This window comes from Pollachius pollachius, assembly GCF_949987615.1.
Source record: "Pollachius pollachius genome assembly, chromosome: 13".
In the NCBI taxonomy this organism is placed as follows: Eukaryota; Metazoa; Chordata; class Actinopteri; order Gadiformes; family Gadidae; genus Pollachius; species Pollachius pollachius.
Genome location: NC_136946.1, coordinates 16,486,009 through 16,509,663, shown reverse-complemented (window position 1 = coordinate 16,509,663; position 23,655 = coordinate 16,486,009). Strand labels below are relative to the sequence as shown.

Sequence of the window (23,655 nt, the reverse complement as noted above, 5' to 3'; positions counted from 1 at the left end):
ATAAATCAAGTACTGGATTAGGCTATTCATTAGTTTATTGGAAATCAACTGAATTTATTGAACCAGATGATGTACATTGTGTTGAGGAGGAACACAAGTTAATATACACCGTCCACAGCAAAGAAACAAAACAATCCTATTTCCCACAACCCACCAAAATCAAATCAAAATACCTTGAGTGTATATAAGTACTTTAAATGGAATGAGGTACTTTTACAATATATCCTTTACCATTGAGTAAAATATAATTTGCTGCGTTACTGTAATGACCCAAATCCCAAAAAAATCCTTACAGCTATGTCTAGACGAACATCCAATGTAACTTTGGAACACAAACTATTCCAAATTTATATTTGGTGGAAAGGAAGAGTTCCACCGATTAGCGGACTGTTCTGGACCATGTAACTCTTTGTTTGTTGGCTGTTCAACCTCTAGGTACCATTGTGGTCCGTCTCGATTTACAGGTCATAACAGCGCTTCCATAACATGTAGCACTTATATATCTGTTAATCATGATACCCATCCACAATAGGCTATATTGATGCCAATACCGGGAGCATTTCAAATAAATGTGTGCAATGTACTGAAAGGATGCATAATTAGTCAAACCATGTGAGGGTTTTGCAAATGGATGTATGTGCGTTTTTCACATCCCATCCCATCATATAGGATGAAGGATAGGATCAAAACATCTCCTGATCTTTATTTAAATTGTATACACTAACAATTGTGATAATGATGCATCTATTCTGAACATGGTTCCTAAATGCTACAATTTGCACAAAAAGAAAATGGAAACAAAAAGGCTGAGCATCCACCCGTATACAGTAAGTCTTAAAATCACACCTGTTCTTCTAGAATGTATGAGCATGTGAGAAAATGAAACATCCATGCCCTCTTCAGTAAGGGGCACAGTTTTAAGGCAGAATTCCACACAGGGATTTGAACTCATTACCAGAGTAGTGCCAAAAGCTCTCTCCCTAAAGGACAATTAACAGATTACATCAACGGATCGATCTAGAGTACTAATAGCCACGGAGCAACATTGCATCTTGGTCCTCAATAATAGAATTGTAACATTCTTTCACAATCTGGAAATGAGCATTCATGTCATTTGATCGTTCCAAAAGTGCAAAAATAACAAAGAACCAATACTAAAATAGAATCAGCATACATACTCTGCAATTAAGTTGATAGGAAGACGCATTAAGTATGTAGGTTTGATTAATTTTAGACAGATTGGATTAGCACAGACCTAGAATAATAAACCAGACATAATTTTCTTTGAACCATTGTTAGAATTAATAAATAACATCACCCATGAATTTATTTGGAGGAAAAAGGCCTATATACCTGATAAGTACTTCAAGAAACCAACCTCTGTGCAAGCTGCAACATGATTCTTCCCACATAGCTAATCAATATTTTGTGGAACATTTTATTGTTCCAGTTGGAAAATTTACTCAAGCGCTTTTCAAAGTAAGGGATCTGCAAGGGAAATGCCAACTTACTTCCAATACTTCAACCAAGCCCTCATTACTCTCACTGGCCTTAGATATGGAAACAAGAACTCATGTAAACCATATGAAGCAGTCCGTATGCAGCAGGGAATCATTGCAGAGAGAGCCAGAAATATAAGAACCAATATATCTATGGGGACCTCTGTATCAAAGCAGCAGGCAGTGCAGCCTAAAGCAAACAGGGAGGGAGCTATAACCCGAGAAGGAAGACCAGGAAATTATCTTTTCCTTTTGCCCACACACTCACACATTCACACGCTCAAACACTCAGTCCATCTTCTCCTTGTGGACCAGCTTGGGGGCATCCACGAAATCTGTTCCATAGAACATGATGACTGCGGCTGTGAGCAGGCCAGCCCCGCCCCAGATGGCAGCGTATGCCAGGGTGTCGCTCCAGGTGTCTCCTAGGAGGGGAGGGGGGGGACGGAGAACAGGAGAACCGTCAGTGAGCCGGGAATCAAGGCATGTTGGTTAAAAATAAAGTATGATAAAGGATATCATAAAGGATTCTGGAGGATGGATGTATTTGCCAATGTGGGATAAATCAATATTATAGGCTCTGTGCCGACAGCTTCTTCAATGAGTTTGTTTAGATATAAAATCAAATAAAATCATACATTCTATAACATTGTGATACGATTAGAATACGTTGGGTTATTATCCAACAAATAAAAAGTTGATATGGCAAATTGAACCAGTGAATTCGTAGAGTCATAAATATCTAAAACCGGATGATACCATACAAGTGATGTTTGTTTCTGCATAAATCCTAGCATGGAAAAGATCAGAACTTACCGGCCAGCAGCAGAGAGGCGATGCACATGGAGAAGGCCACCAACATGATGATGGGCAGCTGCACATGGAGAACAACAATGGGTTATTCACACCCAAGAGACCTTCATCCAAAAATGGTGATTCTACTTCAACCTTTACATGAAATCAAAAGGCCTGCTTCACTTCACCGTGCCGTCAGGGATCAGGAACAGATATCAGAGGGAAAGGGCATGGTGGAAAGCTCTGATTTGGTGGTGTAGTGTGAGAGGCCATGATGACTGCAACCGCACTCCAGTACGGAGTAACAATACGTGTCAGAATAGTCAAGTCGACAGGTCAGACAACATCAGTGGCCACATGTCACCATGGTCACCGTGCTGGAACCCATGGCTTTGGAGCGGCTGGTTCTGTTGCCACTGCCTGACGGCTGCTAGCCATAATAACGTGGGCACATTGTTGATCTGTTCTAAGGCAATTACCGACAGCAGTCGCGATAACCTGGGCCATCAGTGGGATTTCAGGGGTTCCTGTCGTTTAAACAGTGACGATAGTGAAGCGCTTACTGTGAGGAACTTCCAGTCCTTCTGGACACAGAGAGGGGTGGGCCCGCCGCTCTCATCCACCGCAAAGTTACCCAGGAACAGGTCGATGGAGTCCTGCACACAGAGATGAGATGAATTCCTCATTACACCTCCGACGGCCTCACCAACCTCTGGCACGTCGGGGCGCGGGACGCACCCTCATCAGGATCGGACCGGCGCACGTACCTGTCTGAAGCCGTCAGAGAGGTTGTTCTTGTAGTAGCGAACCATGGAGTTCACGCCATCCATGAGCAGGCCCATTTGAGTCCTCTTCCCAGTCCTGAAATGGGCCGTTACACAAGGTTACGGCGGAACGGGTCATTTTCATTGATCCCCGCCAGAGTTAGAGTGCTGTGGAGGAGTAGGTTTTAGTGACTGCCATTGTCTGTTGACCGTTAATAAACTGTCATGCTGAAGAAGTGTGGACAGATTGTCATTGGTGATAAGGTGAAGCATCTTAGCACACATTAAGAATCTAAATGCCTTGCATGGTGATACGTTTATCGTTTCAGCCTATTCATTCACTGTCAGCATGATGGCATGGAAAGGGGCTTTCACACATTCATTTCAGACTGACAGGATCACGAATATTTGTGACAGTTCAACAGGCAGCCTATGAATGAAATTTACTTAATTTAACATTATGTAAAAAACGAATATAATCCCTTTTAATATTGTTAACCTCCTGATGTTGGAGACACACTACACACATTCACTTTCTCCCGTTCTTCATTTGTGGCAAACACACACTTTACACTTAGCCTTGAAAACCAATGGTGTACCTTGTGAAGTCTGTTTTCAGGGCTCCAGTTCCTGCATACTGCACAGCGCAAGCGTCGGCATTGTCAGCCCATGCTGGTTAGAGAGTTAGACACAGACAGCGGGGCAGGGTCCGCGGTGGGAAGAAAGGCATTTTAGGGGGACATTGTGCTCTTCACATCACCACCTTAAGCTGAACGTCTCATTGGGTTCATTAGGTTCACACTGTGGATGAACTGCCGATCTACAGGCAAGCTTACCATTCTTGTAGATTCGTTCAAACTGGGCCTGCTCTTCCACCTTCTGGCCCACGTTCAGCACACCCAGTCTCTGCAGAACGTCCAGAGAACAACACGGCATTACTCAAAAACATGGTGACACACATGGTGATCACACTGGGAATACACCTGGTAATCACACTGGGAATACTCCTGGTAATCACACTGGGAATACTCCTGGTAATCACACTGGGAATACTCCTGGTAATCACACTGGGAATACTCCTGGTAATCACACTGGGAATACTCCTGGTAATCACACTGGGAATACTCCTGGTAATCACACTGGGAATACTCCTGGTAAACACACTGGGAATACTCCTGGTAATCACACTGGGAATACTCCTGGTAATTACACTGGGAATACTCCTGGTAATCACACTGAGAACACACATGGTAGTCACACTGAGAACACATGGTAACACACAAGGTAATCACACTGAGAACACAGGGTAACACACTGAGAAAACATGGTAACACACATGGTAATCACACATGCTGCCACACGTGGTAGTCACACTGACAACACAGGGTGCCACACGTGGTGGTCACACTGAGAACACAGGGTGCCACACGTGGTAGTCACACTGAGAACACATGCTGCCACACGTGGTAGTCACACTGAGAACACAGGGTGTCACACGTGGTAGTCACACTGAGAACACAGGGTGCCACACGTGGTAGTCACACTGACAACACAGGGTGTCACACGTGGTAGTCACACTGAGAACACAGGGTGTCACACGTGGTAGTCACACTGAGAACACAGGGTGCCACACGTGGTAGTCACACTGAGAACACAGGGTGTCACACGTGGTAGTCACACTGAGAACACATGCTGCCACACGTGGTAGTCACACTGAGAACACAGGGTGCCACACGTGGTAGTCACACTAGGGGACTGACCTGGAGCTGGGACTGCAGCGAGCAGCGGGCCAGCAGGCTCTGGATGACGTTGGTCCGGTCCAGGCAGTCCATGCAGTTGCTGCGGAATGTTCCGGTCTGCTGGGCCAGCGTCTTCCCCTCGGCGTTCACCATGAAATACCTGAGACGTCCCACGGAGCCAGAGAAAGAGGTCCGACCAGTATTAGTTAAGAGTTCACTCAGAGTAAAGGGGGAAAGCTTGCATTAATGCAGCGGGTGTACGTGCACATGCACATGCACACCAACACACACACTCACACACCCACCCGTATTCCTCCTGCTTCTCTGCCACGGCGTCCACCAGTAGCTGGAGCCGGTGCCACCTCATGCGGCTGCACTCCTTGTGGAAGTCGAAGGCTATGTAGCTGAAGACACAGACAGACATGAGGAAACACACTTGTTCGCTAGGTAGAGGACGGCTGATGGCGATTCAGGACATTCCTCAGTCCTCATTCATTCAATTTTAATTGATTTAATCGTTGGTCAAAGACACTTTAAAATCATGAACATATTACATAACAGTTGGATCATCAAATCCTAAAGAGAAACCACAGGGTTTGGTAGAGCCCTAATGAAGATGAAGATACCCACTGGATCATCTCCTTATCCGCCCCGGACACCATCTTGGCGAAGGCCTGCTCCAGTGGTTTCTCTGAACCCTTCTGGTTCACCTGGTAAGTTCCAAGAGGCACAAAGGACATCTTTATTGACTAACCCCATATTTGAATATCAACCATTTTAACGAATCAATTTGAATCAAACAAAACAGGAAAAAAAGGGGAAATAGGACGTACCAGGTTTAAAATGGTCTGCTTCCCGTAGATCAGGAACTGAGAGTCAAAGTGCCTCTTGAAGCCGTCCATCTGGGGAGGGGAAACAAGGAGGTTCTTAGTGACGTGGAGAGGCACGGAGCTCAGGGGTGCTGATGACAGGGGGCGGCTCATACGTGGTTTGCAGTCTTGCTGATCAGGGGCTTGGGCTTGTACTTGAGGTTGGGCCTCTGGGACCAGAAGAAGGGCATGGACCCGCGTGTCTGTGAGGAGACAAGATGTTAGGCAGAAACTGAGAGGACAAACTCCTTCAAACGGGGCACAGACACACTGCAGTCATGTTGACTCGCTTTAAAAAGAAATATACTTAAAAATAGATCAAATGATTTTTAGAACTATTTTTGGAAATGGAAAAGAAGGTACATAAGTACCTGGATATAGATGCCAATTGAAGATTGTGCAGTTCTAGTGCTTGCAGTTCTAGTACCTGCAGTTCCAATGCAGTTCTAGTGCTTGCTCCAGTGCTTTCAGTTCCAGTGCAGTTCTAGTGCTTGCAGTTCAAGTGCTTGCAGTTCTAGCGCTTGCAGTTCTAGTGCTTGCAGTTCTGGTGCTTGCAGTTCTGGTGCTTGCCGGTACTTGCCTGGACAAAAGAGGCCTGTGCCCCTTCATAGAGGACAATCTGCTCCGTCTCCACACAGTTTGCAGCATGTCCCTCAGAGTCGATCCCTGCCAACACACACCAGCTCACAGTCAGGAGCAAAGGACGTTTAGCAGCTAGAAGAATGGGTCGCTCAAACCCCTGATGTCCACCACATTGATTCTTAATATGAAATTAAACTAACATTTGAACCCTATACCAATACCATACCCTTCACCACATTTTATGAAACCAATAAAACATAACAGAAAAGGAATCACTTTCATTATAAAACATTCACTTTTAAAAACAGTGACATCCCAAGAGCTCAACCAAACAACCGAACACATCATCAACTTCCTCTTTAGAAAAAAACGAGCTCAATGTTTAGAGTGCTATCCAGACTTCCCCAACAGCGAAGTCTTTTGTGTTTCCCTAAGCCAGCAGGTGGATCCTTTACCTCGGATGTAGTATCTGACGCCGGCCCGGAAGCAGCTCCTCCTGGAGATGAGGACCCACTCAAAGATCTTCCCGTTGATGCGGCATGGCTTCATGACGACGACTGAGCCAGACAGGTCAAGGAGAGTGGATTCACCAGGGTGTAGTGAGTAGGGCCCGGCGGGGTACGCCACCGCCCCAAATATCTCCTCCTCACAACGGTCATCCAAAATACTGCTGGGTGAACCGCTTTTTTTTATTTTACCCAAGAGTGATACTGGCCAGCTCTCACAAATGCATTACATGAAGGTCAGAGTGCGGACTGGTACACTGACAGACAGGCAGGAACATTAAATGGATGAGAAAGGATACAGCCGTGGACAACAGGGAGGGCGAATTTGTGGAGCTGCACAGGAACAGAAAAGGCCGTTAATCCGAGTGTCCCCGGTTTTATTAGTGGGAAAACAAAGTGTCTACAGCATGGAGGGAGTCGCCGCTCACCTCGGGCTGCGCCGCCAGCTCTCTCAGCAGGTTCCCGTTCCACACGAACCGTTGATCCGCCTGCACCACACAGGGATCAACATCAACCACCCATCACACGCTATCACAGAGGGAGACTCAACGGGGACTGGGTCGGCGGCACCATTACAAGGGCTGCGCCACCAGTTCTCCAACGCACTCGAACAGAGTGCCGAGTAAAGTAGTTCAATATCAAAATATCCGTTATTGTCGGTCGTCGATTGCGTAACGGGATCATGGTTAACAAACCGGGTTTGAATTCGACCCGCGCGCTGAGGCGGTGCCTTACCCTCTCCAGGAGGCTCATCTCCTGGAAGTCCGGGCTGGTGTTGGCCAGCCTCTGCAGGGTGTGGGTTAGGTCGTAGTCGGTGCAGAAGTAGAAGCCGTCGGTCGCCAGCACACTGCTCACCATAGACAGCAACGTCTTGTTCTCCTGAGACTAAACCGAGACAAAACGGCCAACGCATCAGAATGTTTTGGGCCTTTTTTCATCATGGTGGAAAGAACCATATTCTGTGTAGTTAGCAGGGGCAACATAGGTTATATACTGCATTGACACGAGTCTTGGATGACTTCTGCCACGTCATGACCACCAGAGACTGAAGATTGTGTATGGGTCAATGACTTCACGTAGCATGAAAAATGTGTCCGAAGGAAATATATTTTGAAAATAACAATTATATAGCTTTATTATTAAATATCACACATAATTTTAAAAAAGCCGTGAAGCCTTTGGGGCTTTAAGCAATAATTAATTTGAGTAATCTACCTATTTGATGTAAGCATTTTGGGGTACAATGTTGTGTGATATTGGAAATTGACATTTGGTATTCATGCCATGCTACTGCAAATGGGAAATTGGATTGGTGGCAGACGAAAAGCCAGTCACTATTAAAGATGGCTCGTCATTGTCACAAATCGTTTGCCTGATGATGGTCTAGCACCAAACATTGCAAATAAATGCATCATTCAGGTAGGACAGTGTGCAGCTGGTCTGCAGCCTCAGCTAACCACCATTGGCAGGCATATGGAAATGTTTGCATCCAAGCTAATAGGATCAGGGTTGCTAAGCGGGTTATCTTGTAGAACAAGGCCTGACAATCCCTTCCTTTTAACATCAGAGGTTAGAGGGACTAGTGAACAATCTTTCACACAGACTGAGTTCCAAGAAACCGAGAACATGGTAGCATCTGGTTCTCGGTATTCCATTACCTAATCAGAACTCCAAAGAAGAAGAAGTACACTATAGAAGCTTGGGCCCTGCAATGTCTCTGATGGAAAGCATTAGACATTTCTGGTAAAGGTTTGTGAAATGGGACGTGATGGCATCACCTGAAAATCGAAGCATAACCAATGGTTGTTGTATAAGTTACTGCTATAACCTTTGCCTATTTTATCTGATATACAATTTGCTTAAGAGGATGTTTGTCCTTAGTTTAGAGACGACCAGAATGCATGACATATTTAATAAAGCAAACCGTGGAAGCATTTCTGGTCAAGAGGGAAAGTTCTGCTCTAGATCTGATGGATTCCTTGATCGGAGATCAGTCGGCTGCTCAGCAGTGGTGTGCCACCTTACATAGATAACAGGGCCCGGGTCCAAAGTCTGCCAGCTTCTAAATGAGCAGGGCCTAAGTGGAAGCCTTTATTAATAATGCACACTGGCTGCTGCTATTAGACACCGCTGTAGCTTCCATAATTCAGTGGTGAAAGGAAGGTACAACTGAAGGACACTGAGTACAGAAACACAATGAAGCCTGTTGATTGATTGGTTATTCAAACTTTTAGGGTTCAATCAAATAAATAGTAAATGGTAAAAAACATAGACAAAAACATTCTGTGATAGAGAAGTGAGCAAGTCTTGATATAATTGTTCACGTGCTTCACAGTTTAAAAGTGAAACGAACACTGTACTTGAAGTACAGGATGCATTAGAATGCTTACCTGAGCTTCAGTGAGATGCAGCAGCGTCTTCTTATAAGCGATGATTTCAAACTCCACCATCTTCCACACGGCGTGTCCCAGAAGGCTGCCAACGTTCCTCTTCTTGGTGATGACGATGAGATACATCCCTACATCGTCAGAGGGGTTCATAATCAGTGCTTCGCTTATGTTCCACTTATCCATAACCTTGGCAGGGACATCGTGGCAGATGCAGCATTCAGCAATAGTGACAGATACAAATATCACACTTTCCATTAGGTAATGATACGTGTGTTGGGACAATAATGATTTTGATGGATTAGAATGATGAAGTGATATGAAGCTATGCTCCAATGTAAAACGTTTCTTTTATTGATTATTTTTAAACCAGGGAAAGAAAATACAAATCCTAAGAAGCTCTATGATGGTGGCATCAGAGGCCGTCTCTGTCCAAGCATCTCCCAGATCACCACACCCACCTGCTACCAGACGAATGGTTCCCATGACGCCACACACAGGCCTGGTGACGGCGGAGGGCGGCACTTCCTTTTTCACTGGAACAGAAATACACAGGACCAGAACCACCATCAACATGAATTGGTTCATTGTGGACAGATACGATGTGAAACTACGAATGTAAAATGACTAAATCTTCGGTTTTTGTTTGGCAAAGAGGACACTTCCTTATAATCAAATGTATTGGACAAAGCCAGATAGTAACTTTGTTTCAATCGGCCTGATCAGACATTTGTATGTGTGCATTTGTGTGTCCAACAATGTGTTTCAGAATGATACAAAATTATTAGCTTGTGTATTGATTTACGATAATTACATCCATACCAATCCTGCTTTAGTCGTTTTTGGTAGAAAGTTACGCCCACTTTGCATCGTGTCTACCTGTAAATGTCATCTCGTTTGACAGCCTGTCGATGGCCAGGACCGCGTCCGCCCCTTCATCGCACGCCTCGATGAAGAGCTTCTCAGGCGTGGTGTGCCTGGAGAGGGAGGAGGACACTGTAGGTTCTGCTGTCTGTTACCACGGTGGCTCAATGTCTCATTGGTCGAATAGTCACACTTCTTGTTTAGCAAGATGATCGAGGTTCCAAACTAAAAAACCCTTAACAATATGATACAAGGCAGCAACTTCACTCCAAAGCTGCATTTGGGCTTAAATTAAATAAAAACCGTGAAAACCACATTGACAGGAATGTGTTCACATGGCTGTAGAAATGCAAGGTTGTGGTTATTTCAGTAAGATTACTAGAATGACACGGTCATTAACATATAACCAAGGCAAACACCTTTAAGGGGCAGTTGGGTCACATGGTCGTTTTAGAATCAAGATTATTTTCATCAAGGTGTGCTGATTTAAGAACACATCTAGAAGTATTCACCATATCTTTTAGAGGTATCTAGAGAAGAGGCAGTAGATTTTACGAAGAACAGTTACATATACACAACAGTTATATAGTAACCCATTTAAAAGAGCCCTAAATTATAGCATAGGGAGTTGAGGTGAAACACGCAACTATTTGAAAGAGCATGAGCTAGAGAGCTTAGTTAACGAACACAACACTTCTATTGTTGGGACTTCGTAATCCAAACGTTAACAGCACGAAGCATTGTACGTCCATATCAGTATGGGTGTGTCAGCTGTCATATATCTATTCAAAACAGCTATAATATAAGAGTTTTAAGTTCGATTGATTATGCAACGAGTTATATACAACGGTATGTAATAAGTGACATTAAATGAGTGATTGTGAAGCCATAGTGTCTAAACTGTTGACCTGCTGACACAGCACAGCATGCAGATGCCTGTGCTTTGTCAAAGTGAGGCATCAAAATGAACCCTTTACATTAATCAACTTGAACGCTGCAAATGTCCCTTGCGTTAACCTGATGTTCGTCTCTATTGAGGTGTGTCTGGAACTGTTGGTCTCTATCGAGGTGTGTCAGAATCCTGTCTAGCCCAGGATCCACCCAGAGTCCAGCCCAGCCAGCTAGCTAAACCCGGCAGTGACAGACCACTCCACCGGAGGGTCGCGGAACACCAGACAGTCAGCCCGGAGAACAATGCTTTCAATTAACCTCATAGAATTCGTGTCCAATATTGTTTGCATGTAACGAGAACATTTCTATTTGAACATGAACCGCCTTTTGATACTCACAAATTGTATCTTTCGTAGACGGTCGCCATCTTCACTTGATGCACTACCTAACCTGAGTGACGTACGAATAGTAAGTTACGTAGCACCGGTTTGCCAAGTATTCTCCCAGCATTCACCATTCAAGAGTTGACAGAACCCATTGTACGCGATGTCTAACTTCTGTCCAATCTGGCAACCTCATGAGCTATGTCGAGGGCGGGATACGCAGCGGTATCCCTATGGTATTTACCTTTGACAGCCTATGGTATTTAGTTTAGTAGCTAACCTTAGTTTAGTGTTTGCATTTGGTTCAGTATTTAGCTGTGTTTGTGTCCTTCTCTCTCTCAATTAAATTCAGGTGAAAAAAGCTTTATTTGCATGAGACACAAAAATGTACATTGTCGAGGCGGATGAACGCTAAAGAAATACAATATATGCATATCAGATGTTACTCTATAAATAGATGTGGGATGTTGAAAAATTCCAGTATCTCCTATAAACAGTTAATTAAAGATACACTCTAAATACAAAGTATTTACAATATGGAGGACGTGTGCAATAGTGCAATCATTGTGAAAAAGTGAGTCGAGTGGGAAGAGTCTGTTTATGGGGAGTTTAAGGTCCTTCTCTCATCACAACACGTGACTAATCTGGCTGCTGGGAGCCCACATTGTTGTATTTCTCCCAACTCTCTCTCTCTCTCTCTCTCTCTCTCTCTCTCTCTCTCTCTCTCTCTCTCTCTCTCTCTCTCTCTCTCTCTCTCTCTCAGAGAGAGTGTTTGTTGTCAGTAAATGTATGGTTCCAAAGAGAAATACATGGTTATTGTCATTCGTTTGCGTGGGTGTGTATATTTTTATTGACTATTGTTGCTTAAAATAATCGATAAAAGTACATTTCAAGAACCGCAGTCACAAGTTTAAAACACATAACCAGACCAAAAGCTGACTATGTCATGTACTCCTCTAACCAAATCTAATATTCAAGCACAGGATTATTATTTATTCAACACAACAAATTCGTTTATTCACATGACAGTGATGGGACGGATCAGAACTGGAAAGCTCCTCGATACATCCTGTAGGTGGCAATGTGGACTTGCTCGAAGAACCAATTATAGCCTACCAAATAATTGAGGATGAATGGATCAATAGCGAACCCTAGTATTGAAAATAAATGCAAATTCAATATTACAAATAGTATACTAAATATGTTTTTCATTTTAATCAATATAAATAAATGCTAGGAGGCTGCTTTGATTAAAATGTCTGAAAAGGATGATCTACCCGAACTTGTAATGCAGACACATATACAGAAAATCTAAAGGTACAATCATTCTTAACACAATAAAACAATCCTTAACACAATAACCCGCAATATACACAAATGGAAAATTACTTTTCAAACGGCAAACAGAAGGACCGAAACGGACCTGCCAAGGACCCCGTATATAAAGGCTGCGGGACAGTTTCCTGGGCCTCTTGGTTAGTGGTTCGCTGCTGAGGGACGTGATGTCAAGACACATACTGAGATAATAGTAATACAGGCCGGGTCGTGTCCGACTATTACTATCACCATTATTCAGTTATCCACTGTAAGGATTCAGTGGGATTGTAGTGAAAATCTAAACATGCATGTCAGCGTGTTACCACGTAGCAGAAGGAGCCCACGTGTGCCCGCTGACTGCTGCTGGGGGACGCGGCTGTTTACTAAAAGCGGGACTAGAGTTATTACAAAGAATCACCGTGCGATATGATGGTAAAGAACTACTTTGAGTTAAGCATTTAGCAGCGTTTCAACACTGCTAAAGGATGCAACAAAAGCCGCCGTATTCAAATTTGATACCGGTGAGTTAAGGATTTGTGTTTTTGATAAATGCATTGTTTATCATATTTGATATGTGCACGTTAAATGTTCACACGTATGTTTCAACCGCTTTCGTCCTTGTATTGCAGAGTGCAGACGAGAAAGATGGCGGCTACTGGTTCAAGACTGGTTTTGAATGTAAGAGTACGGATATGGAATCTGGTATCTTGTGAAAGTAATTTGCTTCTATGATTGACTGGACAAAGCACGCTGACCCAGCATAATGAACACAAAATGTTGCAGCGCTCGTTTGTATAAACATCCTATATACGGATGTAAACAGTCACTGTTGCTTTAAAGTTGACCTTTCCATGTAACAAACAACCCTTCTGTGGCATTAAACTATGATAACTTGTACTTGAAGCCCAGGTCTGGCTAACATTTGCCTACTCCATTTCAGGTAGAAGGTGGACTCCCTTGATCGTGTCATGTTACCGGTAAGTCTGAATCGGGTTAATGATGGGTGTAGGAGTAATGTGCTATAATGATGAATAATTTGACTAGAGTCTCTGACTATTTCATGAAGTTCTTACACATTACGCTGAAGATGCACGATTGGCAATTATTTTAAAATGTTTCAAATGCAGCTGATGCTAACTGAACTTGCTTTTCTCTTTTGACCAGGCTGGGCTGGACCAGGCTGGGCTGGGCTGGACCAGGCTGGACTAGACCAGGCTTGACTAGACCAGGCTTGCTGCCCACTGCCTCTGTAAGTCCCACATGTATTTCTACGACATTGTCTCTTCGATCAGTCGATGATGATTTGTTAAAAGGTTCTTCTGACAAAACATGAAGCTTACTCGCAGCGCACTGAGACATTTACATTTTTTTCAACATTTGGTGCCAGTCACACAAATAGGTTCTAACTTTGCTACTTTTTCGTTACAGATTGAAGAAAGATTGAGCCACATGTCATGTGACTGGTAAGTCTGAATCAAGTTAATGTTGACAGAGAAATGTGCTTTAATGATGAATCACTTGACTAGAGTCTCTGACTAACTCATGAAGTTCTTACACAGTACGCTGATAAGCACGTGCTGGTTCTATTAACTTGACTGTTAAATGCAGTTGATGCTAACCGTATCCTCCTTGTCTTTCACAGGTTTGAAGTGAACATCTGGATCATTCCGATGGAGCAGACTTCATTACCCTCTGTAAGTGTACTTGCAAAAACTTTGTAACCTTTAGTCTGTCGGTGATGATTTGTTATAAGGTTCTTCTGACTTAAATGAAGCTTACTCGCAGCGCACTGAGACATTTTAACATTTTTAACCATTAGGTGGCGGTCACACAACTAGGGTCTAACTTTGCCTCCATTTCAGGTTGAAGATGGGTTGAGGCCCATGGTGGGGACATGTGACCAGTAAGTCTGATTCAAGTTAATGATGACATAGAAATGTGCTTAAGTGATGAATCACTTGACTAGAGTCTCTGACTAACTCATGAAGCTATTTCACAGTACGCTGACAAGCACATTCTGCTTGTATTAACTTGACTGGTTAATTTGTTGATGCTAACCAATCGCATCCTTGTCTTTCAAACAGACTTGCCGTGAACATTTGGATCCTCCAATGAGGCACACCTCCTTCTCTCTGTAAGTGTACTTGCTACAACGTTGTCTCTTGTCCGTCTATGATGATTTGTTATAAGGTTCTTCTGACTTAAATGAAGCTTACTCGCAGCGCACTGAGACAGTTTAACATGTTTAACCATTTGGTGGAGGTCACACAACTAGGGTTTAACTTTGCTAACTTTTATCGTTTCAGATTGAAGATGGTTCAAAGCACACGTCATGTGACTGGTAAGTCTGAATCAAGTTAATGATGACAGAGAAATGTGCTTTAATGATGATCACTTGACTAGAGTCTCTGACTAACTCATGAAGTTCTTACACAGTACGCTGACAAGCACGTACTGCTTGTCTTAACTTCAATGTTAAATGCAGTTGATGCTAATGTATCATCCTTGTCTTTCACAGGCTTGAATTGAACATCTGGATCATTCCGATGGAGCAGACTTCATTACCCACTGTAAGTGTACTTGCAACAACTTTGCAACCTTGAAGGAGAAATCGGTGTAAAATGGATCTGGGATATGTTTGGAATGGAACGAGTTAGAATGTTCGTTTGGGAGCAAAAAAGCGCATATAGACGCATTGTTAAGTTTGCTGTTTTTAGCCGACTCTACCAAAATGCTATAAACTTGTAAAGATGAAGGCATGTCATGGTAAAAACAAAATCGCTATTTTAAACCACTTACCAGGCTAGAAGTAGCCCGACACTACTTTGGTAGTATAATAAGGGTCTTAACATATAAAACAAGGCATCGATAACTTTGTAAGTGTACAGATGTTTATTAACAAGGACATTTTATACACACAATACCATCAGTAGTTCACCCGTCGACGCCATCTTTTCTTTAAGACTCCATAGGTAGGTTTGCGAACACAGAGCTTGTGACATCCGTCAACAACGAGCAAGCTCCCCAAACTACTTATTGAGTCTTATAGACAAGATGGCGTCGACGGACGAACTACTGATGGTATTGTGTATAAAATGTCCTTTGATAATAAACAATCTGTACACTTACAAAGTTATCAATGCCTCGTTTTATATTTTAAGGATCTTATTATATTACCAAAGTGTCGGGCTACTTCTAGCCTTGTCAGTAGTTTAAAATAGCTATTTAGTTTTTACCATGAGACATGCCCCCATCTTTCCAAGTTTAAAGCGGTTTTGGTAGAATTGGCTAAAAACAGCCAACTTAAGAATGCGCCTATATGCGCTTTTTTGCTCCCAACTGAACATTCCAACTCATTTTCATGCTAAACATATCCCAGATCCATTTTGCACAGGATTTCTCCTTTAAGTCTGTCTGTGATTTGTTATAAAGTTCTTCTGACTTAAATGAAGCTTACTCGCAGCGCACTGAGACATTTACAGTTTTTTAACCATTTGATGGCGGTCACACAACTAGGGTCTCACTTTGCTACCTTTTCATTTCAGATTGAAGATGGTTTGAGGCCCATGATTGTCATGTGTCCGGTAAGTCTAGTTCTGGGTTAAGATGGCTGTTTGTGTTATGTGCTTACGTGATGAATCACTTGACTAGAGTCTCTGACTAACTCATGAAGCTATTTCACAGTACGCTGACAAGCACGTGCTGCTTGCCTTAACTTGAATGTTAAATGCAGTTAATGCTAACCAATTGCATCCTTATCTTTGAAACAGACATTACGCGAACATTGGGATCCTCCAATGGCACAGACCTCCTTCCCTCTGTAAGTGTATTTGCTACAACGTGGTCGCTTCTATCAGTCGATGATGATTTGTTATAAGGTTCTTCTGACAAAACATGAAGCTTACTCGCAGCGCACTGAGACTGAAGCCATTTTTGGATGATTTTGTACACCGTGTTCTGTAAACTAAAAATGTATTTGCCTTTTCAGATGTATAAACCCTGGCAGAGCAGGAGCCACTTGAGGGATGACATCCAGTAAGTTTTAACTTTTCCCCAGCTTCGGATGATAAAAACTGATATGCTGTAATGATGAATCCACTAGACTAGAGTCTCTGACTATCACCCATGAAGATCTTTCACAGTACGCTGACTTGGCATACCGTAGTGGTTCATTCAAAGCTGTTCATTGTAATTTATACTAATGGTGTATTTTCCCTTTTAATAGACGAGTAACGGATCGATTACAAACAGGAAACGACAAGCCTGTGTTGACTTGTGAGTAGCCCGCTCCTATCAGTTTGCGGCATAGCCCTGGAGGCAGCATATTCAAATAGTACGGTTTCTGCAAATGCTCAAAATTGATGCTAAAAGATGTATATCTTTTTTTTCTTACAGGTGCTGTTTTTGGAAGATTCTAGAAATTCATCAAACTCAATTTAGAGGTGTTATGCTGATGTGCTGCCCTACACATCTTTGAAATGTCCTCTATTGAATCCGTCTTATAATAAAGACTTTGATAAAAAATTGAATTGTACTGTTGGATTGAACAAATGGTTAGTCTTGACTATGGGATTTTCAGAAATAAACACTGTTTGTGAAATTACCTTAAACTGCACTTCAATAAAAAGTTGATAAATCAATTGGCCTGTAGAGTTTTGTGAATGCTATAATTTATGCTTTCTGAATTATTGACCAAAAGGTCTTAAGGCGCTAGTAACTCAAATGTATTTGTTGGGATTGTCGCATTTTTTTAATTGCATTTTTCTAAATGCTATATTTAAACCCAAGGCTGGACACTTCAGATCCCCAATGCCTTGCAGTAATGTGACTGTTTAAAGTAACGCCTCCAGCAGTGTGCAGTGAGTACAAACCGGATGCTGCTGTAGTTTCCGGTAAGGTGGGAGCTGGCCGTATGTTGACATGGCAGTGAGTCCCTCCTGGCCGTCATTCTGACCGGTCCTTTCGCAAGGATCGTCTGTCTACACTAATTCTAAAACTTTGGACAACGATTGGTAGATTATAGCCAAATCGTAGCATTTCCGTCATGCTTTAATATAAACCTGATGGTCCAGTCGATGAGATTACGTCACACTCAGCAAGGTGAGTGAATAGTTTCAGACGATTCAGTTGTAGAATATAAAGCATAGCAACTTAAACACCTGGAAAAGATCTACCCTTTTCCTTGGTTACTGTTTGAGGTAAAAGCTAGTCAGTGCTAGGTTAAGCTAGCTAAAGTTTTTTGTCAACGTGGACATTAAAGTCGAAATCCTATTCTTACAGAGTTTTCTCCTGACAGGAAAGAGGACGGATCTGCATGAAGCTCATCCAACATCTGAAGGAGCTCCTTACTCATTAGCTCCTCAGCTACTGACCTTTATTAACACAGAGGACCTCCCGCTGACAGTCGGAGGTTCCTTGATTTGTCTGGGTTGGCTGAAATCTTCTCCTGGAGAAGAACAAAGGTTTTCGATCCGCTCAGAAGACCACCTGTTTAGAGGCCATCGTGTGGGCATCCAGGGAATGTGTTCGGATCTATGTTTGCTTTTAGTTTAACGCCAATTGATAAGCCCTCTGCCCCCGGCGTCCTACTCGCCTTCACAAGAAGGAACAGTGGAGCCGTTGTCTTGGCTGACAAGTAAACACCGAGCGATCTAGTCCACTAATAAAAGGGACATAATTTTTAGAGTTGGTTACACAGATTTAAGAACACTATTTTTGGAAATGACAGCTGTAATCGGAAAGGTGTGGGGATGGGTGCGTCCCACGTTCTCATACCGTCTGTGGGGTAGAAGTGCCGAGTCAGAAAATACCTCAATAGACAACTGTGTGACAACTGAGAAGAGGCGCTTCTGGGGCCTCAGCAGTTTAAATCCTTGGGCCTGGGCTAACTATCAAAAGGACCAATCAAGTGGGGCAGAAGAGTTTTGGGAGGCCCATGAGAAATTGCAATCCTTGGATTTGACAGATTTTGGGGCAGGAAAGCAGGAATTGGGGAAAGTCGAAGTAGCCCCCAGTTGGTGGAATAAGATCATACCATTCTCTTTCTCGCCAACAAAAACCGAATTAGGTGGGCTTAGACGACGGAAATGCGAAGAGGCATGGGACAATGATGCAGACTTCTCCGATTATGGAACACCTCCACCATCCCCTACACCCCCTACTCTCAGCCGGGTGTGGTCCACCATTGGCCTGTTTGTACACAGCTGGAAAGGGGAGATCTTGCCCGAGCATTATGAAATCTGCTTCAATTTCCTGCGCCACCTCTTTGACCTTGTTGTGGTTGGCTTCCTGTGGACCGTGTCCCCGCCAACCAAGCTGATCCTGGAGGTGCTTGGGGTCCAAGGAGCGTTGAGGCTGTGGCTTCATGGGATGGCAATGTTCTTTGTTTCCACGGTTGGGATGGCAGGGCTGCTTTGGGTGATTCAGGAGTACCTTCCTCAGTTTGCGCTGCTCTTTGGCATTGCGCAAGCTCTGGTCATCTCTGTCAGTGTGAAGCAGAGTGTGATCTTGGGAGGAGAGCTGGAGGAGGTCCAGGAGAATATTCATGAGGGGGTCAAGGAGGGTTTGAGTGACGATGAACAGCATGATGACCACCATGGCTCTTCAATGGACACGGCACGGCACTGATTCAAGTAGGTAAGTTAGTTTGATCATTCTTGATACAAAACAGTGTTTTTTTTTAGCTGCTACGCATTTTCATTCAGTAAGGCCTCTACTTTCATATAAAGACCAACACAACTTTCTCTTAGTGGCGTAACCACCAATGATATGGGAGTCTTTGGGGCTTCTGTCCTTTAAATCCCAAATGATAGGGTTCAAATGATAGATTGTTTGTCATACATACCCGTATGACAAACTATTATCTTTGCTCTCAGTGACTGGTAGAAGAAAAGCACACTCTAGCTGATATAAATGTCATTTGTTTTCCTCGCTGCTTCATAATAAGTACATTGTATAGGTGAAATTATTTGCATGTTTTTTGTATAATAGTTGGTGACTGTATTTAAAGTTTTTCCGCCCCCCTCCTCCCACAGGCGGCTTCTGGATGCAAAATGAATGGGTGTATTATGGGATACTAACTCAAAGATGTAATAAAACAACCTAATTGTTTGAAGTGGATTATCGCCAAGGAGCAAAGAAAGCCCTATGGAAAACATTTCACTGCTGGACTGAGGCTGTAACGCTGTGCTTACTTCACTTTATTCTTAACACGGTACCTTGTTTAAACAAAGCTTTGCTAACAAACGTTGTGGACGATTTGAAGTCCACAACGAAAGGATGTTCCTTGGTTGTTTTTCATGGTCTGCTGCATTTTTTTTGTCTGTTAACACTAAATACCAGCACTTATTAATACATGTTATTGTACAACTTATGCAGTAACCTGTGCCATAACATTGTTTGTTTGATTGATTATTGATGGATGTCTGATTTCACATTTCTGGATCTAAGCGATGTAACATGATGGGTTTTGTAGTCATGTGTGTTTATTTATATATATATATATATATATAGGTAATAAGGCCATACAATGATTAAGGAAAAATAGCTGAATACCAAATGTGGACTTGGTATGCCATAGCACATTTTGCACACCACACCTTTTTCTAAAATTAAGGAATTCAATGTACCTGGTATTTTCCAATTGCATGGGCCTCATCTGTCATTTCAACAAGCATTTTAAGTTCCAAGCATGCATCACACCTGTGGTCTCTTTATGTAAAAAACTAGTGCAATGTTTTGTATTTGTCATAACACCAAAATACTTTTTTGCCTGGTCTTCGTCTTACTACTACAATTGCCTTGTAGGGAATAATATTTTTGTAGTATTTGATTGATACCCTTTTAACTTCTAGTGCTGGATCACTGTAGAAACGGACAACTAGAATTATTGCCTTTGTAACACATTGGTTATGCTTGTCATGATATAAAGCAAGTAAACTCTTTGGGGAAATGTAAGTGTGTCCTGAATTAAATCATATTATGGAATTTCACAATTGTACAATTGTTCCTCATGATAAATAAAATGTTTCATTTTTTTTTTTACTTTGAAATGGTATTTGTTTTAATTATGTGGAAACTACAGGGCTTTGTTTATGGGGAAACTTGTCTCCCAGATAGTCTTTGGATTTAGTAGTTGGTTGACTGTACCCATCTCCATTTAAATTTTAGTTTTTCAATTTGTTAAGGCAATTGATTTAGTTTGAGCTTGTAATGCTCGGGAAAATGCCTTAGCGAAATATTTACAAATGTTTTCAAGAAACATATGTATGAGAGTAATTCCAATTGACCAGACATTTCGATTTCAGTTCAAAACCTTTATTCACATTAAACCCGCTCTAGATTTTCTTCTGGTATATACATGTGTTACAAGTACAATGTTCATTGGTGACAATGTGTATGACATTTATGCAATCCACAGTTAGATATCAAACATGAACAGGGTTGTTTTCATTGGTTTAGCCAGCAGCCATGCACCCAAAGCGTTGCTGTTTTTATCCCATTAGAAATTGTAGAACAAAGAATTGAAACCCTAGAAGTGCTGCTTGTTTATTCACTTGTCAATCCTGAATTTATTTTCTGAAGTACACAGCACTAAAAGCACACAAATCACCAGCCTCCAGCGCAATAGACAGCTTTCCGATTAATACTGCAATGTTGAATTCTTCATAACCATGCTGGGCGATTAATGGCAATGTTTGGCGAGTGTCTTTAAAAATAGAACAGCACAAACAGATTAAAGGTATTACTGACTCATACACACAGTTGTGCTGGAACAAAAGCACAAATGTGTTCCAGCCTCTTCAAAATATAACACCCTGGTTGGTGACATTCTTCTGCCCTGTTTCACATGTCTCATGGAAAAGCAAAGGGAATCAGCCACCTTGAGCTCCCTCAATGCTGCATGGTGATTGACACCTAGGACAACCATCTCCATCTGGCTTTTCACACCGTAGATTGTCTACACAGGATTGGAAAATGCCTACTAAAATGTGAATTAAAAGCAACATAATTGGACAATGAAAAAAATATCATTTGTTCAGACAAACTTTACCATTTTTGTCAAATGGAGTCACCGGAAATGGGAGCATATATTACAGATTTGATAAATTGACCAATGATTCAAATATATTTTACGGTGCTTTAACTACAATAGGTACGGTCAAAATGTTATTTTAGACAGTCTTTAGAAGGGTGACTGTTTAAGAGTAAGACCATCAGGTTTGTATCGGATTACCCTCAGTTAATAGTGAAAGAGTTTCCATGGAGTTTTTAAAAGAAAACTACCAAAAAGAGCGGCAACTCACCCGGTCATTTCAAAGTTACAACACATACTATAGACACTGCATGGTGGGTATAACCAAATAAAGCATCATTACAAGCAAATAAATAAGGTCATCTTTAAAAAGAAAAAGGAGAATTCACATCAATTATATACACAATTACTTCTGCACCCCCTCAACAAAGTAAGATAGCTAGGTGGCGCCTTTTTGAAGTGTACCCCCTAACCACGAGGGCTCCTAACTGTGGCTGCATAAGGGACTCGTGACATAGTGTGACAGTACCGAACAGAAGTGAGCGCAGTGTCATGTATGTCGCTGTCATGGTCAGGTGTGACCCCAGCACCTTTGGGCATTAGTGGGCGTTGGACCCCCCAGAGCCCTGGGGGCCCGTTGTGCCGTGGCCACCAGTCTGTGCGTGGCCGCCCCTGCTGTGCCCAAGGATGCAATGCGCGCTGCCGCAGCCCTCGTCGTCGTCGTCCCCCTCGCTCTCAGAAGATGACTCTCCAAACTGCTTGGGCTTCTCGTACACACAGCAACCTAACAAGGAGGTCAACGTTGACATTTTTTTTACCTGAATTGCAATTCATTGCGTTGGAAGATATACACACTGCAGTTTACAACATATGTCCATTAGGGATGTTTCCATACATAATGGGACATTTTTGGCCGATTGGGTTTTTGATGCTTTGTGCATTACAATAAAACATGTTATAAGATATATACAGAATACTGTAATGTAGCTGTAACAATAGGTTGGGCTTGTCAAATCGGGCAAAGATCAGCATGTGTTTGGGTGTATGAAACGAAGACAAAGTGTGAAGCAGATCAGAACTTATAAAAACGTTTTCCGCTTTGAAAGACTACATACCTTGAACCCTATCATCCTATCAATCACAGTCCTACAAATAAAACAGCTGACACATTTACTTTCTTAAAAGATAAGCTCACATCACGCTGCATTATCTTCACTGCATAAGCAATGAGGGAGAGCGGACCACTCACATTTTGAAGACCTTCTGCCGAGGTGTTCGTTGTCCACCGTGTCGCTGGACCACTCCACCTTCTTCTCGGACTTTCTCTTCCGCAGTTTGATAGTGAGGCTTCTGCCCTCCTTTTACATATGAACATGGAGGGACATATTGATTTAATGTAAGCATTTTGATCTTTGTATCCTCTGTATATCGCCTACGTGTATGCATTCAAAGAACACGGCAGGATTTTACTGAATAGCATGAAAATATAAACCAATATCATAACCCCAATCTGGTTAATATACCACTCCTGAAAAAACGGATTATTGGTCGATGTCGTAGACCTAAAACAATTGTCTCATTAAACAGAGGAAAAATACACTTAACACAATTCAATGCTATTATTTGATCAACACTATCTCCGGAAGAGTGCAGCGTGTGGAGGCGGTGTACCTGTTGGGGCGGTGGCGGGGTGCTGGTGGAGACCGTCTCAGTGATCGTCTCACTCGACGTCCCTGGAACCTCCGCCATCCTGCACGCCGAGGCTCTCACTTTAGCCGTAGCTGCGGGGCCTGCCGTCGCAGGAGAACTTCCTTAAAACTGTCGGTGACCGAAAATGGACGGAATCAGATGTTCTTGCGACCGCACTACTCGTTCCGGTTCCTTAAGGACGACGCGTACATACCAGTCTACTCGTTAAGAGCGGCCGTGAAAGATGCCTGACATAAACAGTCCGCTGCTCAGGGGAAGCAGTTCGCAGACGGACCTGGTTCACTTCCGGTTCCTACATTAATGTAGTCCGATTAT

At 42.7% G+C, this 23,655-nt stretch overlaps 4 protein-coding genes across 6 annotated transcripts; 2 read left to right on the top strand and 2 right to left on the bottom strand.

Moving 5' to 3' along the window:
* Positions 1-27: 27 nt before the first annotated feature.
* Positions 28-11,356, bottom strand: sacm1la (SAC1 like phosphatidylinositide phosphatase a). Its single transcript, XM_079749956.1, has 20 exons — positions 11,295-11,356; positions 10,021-10,118; positions 9,603-9,677; positions 9,145-9,272; positions 7,490-7,639; positions 7,183-7,242; positions 7,054-7,087; positions 6,704-6,805; positions 6,247-6,332; positions 5,783-5,869; positions 5,631-5,699; positions 5,428-5,507; positions 5,103-5,201; positions 4,819-4,957; positions 3,895-3,964; positions 3,658-3,730; positions 3,062-3,155; positions 2,858-2,950; positions 2,316-2,373; positions 28-1,924 (listed from the first exon to the last, which is right to left on the bottom strand). Exons 1-20 carry the CDS (start codon positions 11,321-11,323, stop codon positions 1,788-1,790), a joined length of 1,761 nt encoding a protein of 586 aa, XP_079606082.1. The 5' UTR covers positions 11,324-11,356; the 3' UTR covers positions 28-1,787.
* Positions 11,357-12,779: 1,423 nt separating this feature from the next.
* Positions 12,780-17,156, top strand: LOC307084491 (uncharacterized protein). Its single transcript, XM_079748896.1, has 15 exons — positions 12,780-13,117; positions 13,226-13,274; positions 13,537-13,573; positions 13,761-13,845; positions 14,025-14,059; positions 14,239-14,290; positions 14,459-14,499; positions 14,681-14,730; positions 14,903-14,937; positions 15,115-15,166; positions 16,142-16,180; positions 16,367-16,416; positions 16,585-16,631; positions 16,822-16,871; positions 16,992-17,156. The coding sequence occupies exons 1-8, from the start codon at positions 13,082-13,084 to the stop codon at positions 14,709-14,711; spliced, it is 366 nt and encodes a 121-aa protein (XP_079605022.1). The 5' UTR covers positions 12,780-13,081; the 3' UTR covers positions 14,712-14,730; positions 14,903-14,937; positions 15,115-15,166; positions 16,142-16,180; positions 16,367-16,416; positions 16,585-16,631; positions 16,822-16,871; positions 16,992-17,156.
* Positions 17,157-17,501: 345 nt separating this feature from the next.
* Positions 17,502-20,595, top strand: cUnh6orf47 (chromosome Un C6orf47 homolog). Of its 3 annotated transcripts, none has more exons than XM_079749129.1 (3): positions 17,502-17,696; positions 17,893-19,228; positions 19,631-20,595. In XM_079749129.1, the coding sequence occupies exon 2, from the start codon at positions 18,318-18,320 to the stop codon at positions 19,221-19,223; it is 906 nt and encodes a 301-aa protein (XP_079605255.1). In that variant the 5' UTR covers positions 17,502-17,696; positions 17,893-18,317; the 3' UTR covers positions 19,224-19,228; positions 19,631-20,595. The 3 variants fall into 3 exon arrangements, with proteins under 3 accessions (XP_079605255.1, XP_079605256.1, XP_079605257.1); XM_079749130.1 differs by having other exon boundaries at positions 17,893-19,232; XM_079749131.1 differs by having other exon boundaries at positions 17,877-19,228.
* Positions 20,596-20,896: 301 nt separating this feature from the next.
* ppp1r11 (protein phosphatase 1, regulatory (inhibitor) subunit 11) lies at positions 20,897-23,582 on the bottom strand. Its single transcript, XM_079749006.1, has 3 exons — positions 23,302-23,582; positions 22,880-22,988; positions 20,897-22,414 (listed from the first exon to the last, which is right to left on the bottom strand). The coding sequence occupies exons 1-3, from the start codon at positions 23,377-23,379 to the stop codon at positions 22,230-22,232; spliced, it is 372 nt and encodes a 123-aa protein (XP_079605132.1). The 5' UTR covers positions 23,380-23,582; the 3' UTR covers positions 20,897-22,229.
* Between the last annotated feature and the right edge of the window lie 73 nt (positions 23,583-23,655).

Excerpts from the sequence above, each read along its gene's own strand:
- sacm1la (XM_079749956.1), bottom strand. The coding sequence starts at position 11,323 with ATGGCGACCGTCTACGAAAGATACAATTT. Across the intron at positions 5,202-5,427 it reads GCGGATAAGGAGATGATCCA|CTACATAGCCTTCGACTTCC; the intron begins GTGGGTATCTTC and ends CTGTGTCTTCAG. Across the intron at positions 3,965-4,818 it reads CGCTGCAGTCCCAGCTCCAG|AGACTGGGTGTGCTGAACGT; the intron begins GTCAGTCCCCTA and ends GACGTTCTGCAG.
- LOC307084491 (XM_079748896.1), top strand. The coding sequence starts at position 13,082 with ATGCAACAAAAGCCGCCGTATTCAAATTTGATACCG. Across the intron at positions 13,275-13,536 it reads GTTCAAGACTGGTTTTGAAT|GTAGAAGGTGGACTCCCTTG; the intron begins GTAAGAGTACGG and ends ACTCCATTTCAG. Across the intron at positions 14,291-14,458 it reads AGCAGACTTCATTACCCTCT|GTTGAAGATGGGTTGAGGCC; the intron begins GTAAGTGTACTT and ends CCTCCATTTCAG.
- cUnh6orf47 (XM_079749129.1), top strand. The coding sequence starts at position 18,318 with ATGACAGCTGTAATCGGAAAGGTGTGGGGATGGGTGCGTCCCACGTTC.
- ppp1r11 (XM_079749006.1), bottom strand. The coding sequence starts at position 23,379 with ATGGCGGAGGTTCCAGGGACGTCGAGTGAGACGATCACTGAGACGGTC. Across the intron at positions 22,989-23,301 it reads CCCCGCCACCGCCCCAACAG|GAGGGCAGAAGCCTCACTAT; the intron begins GTACACCGCCTC and ends CATATGTAAAAG. Across the intron at positions 22,415-22,879 it reads CGGCAGAAGGTCTTCAAAAT|GTTGCTGTGTGTACGAGAAG; the intron begins GTGAGTGGTCCG and ends CCTCCTTGTTAG.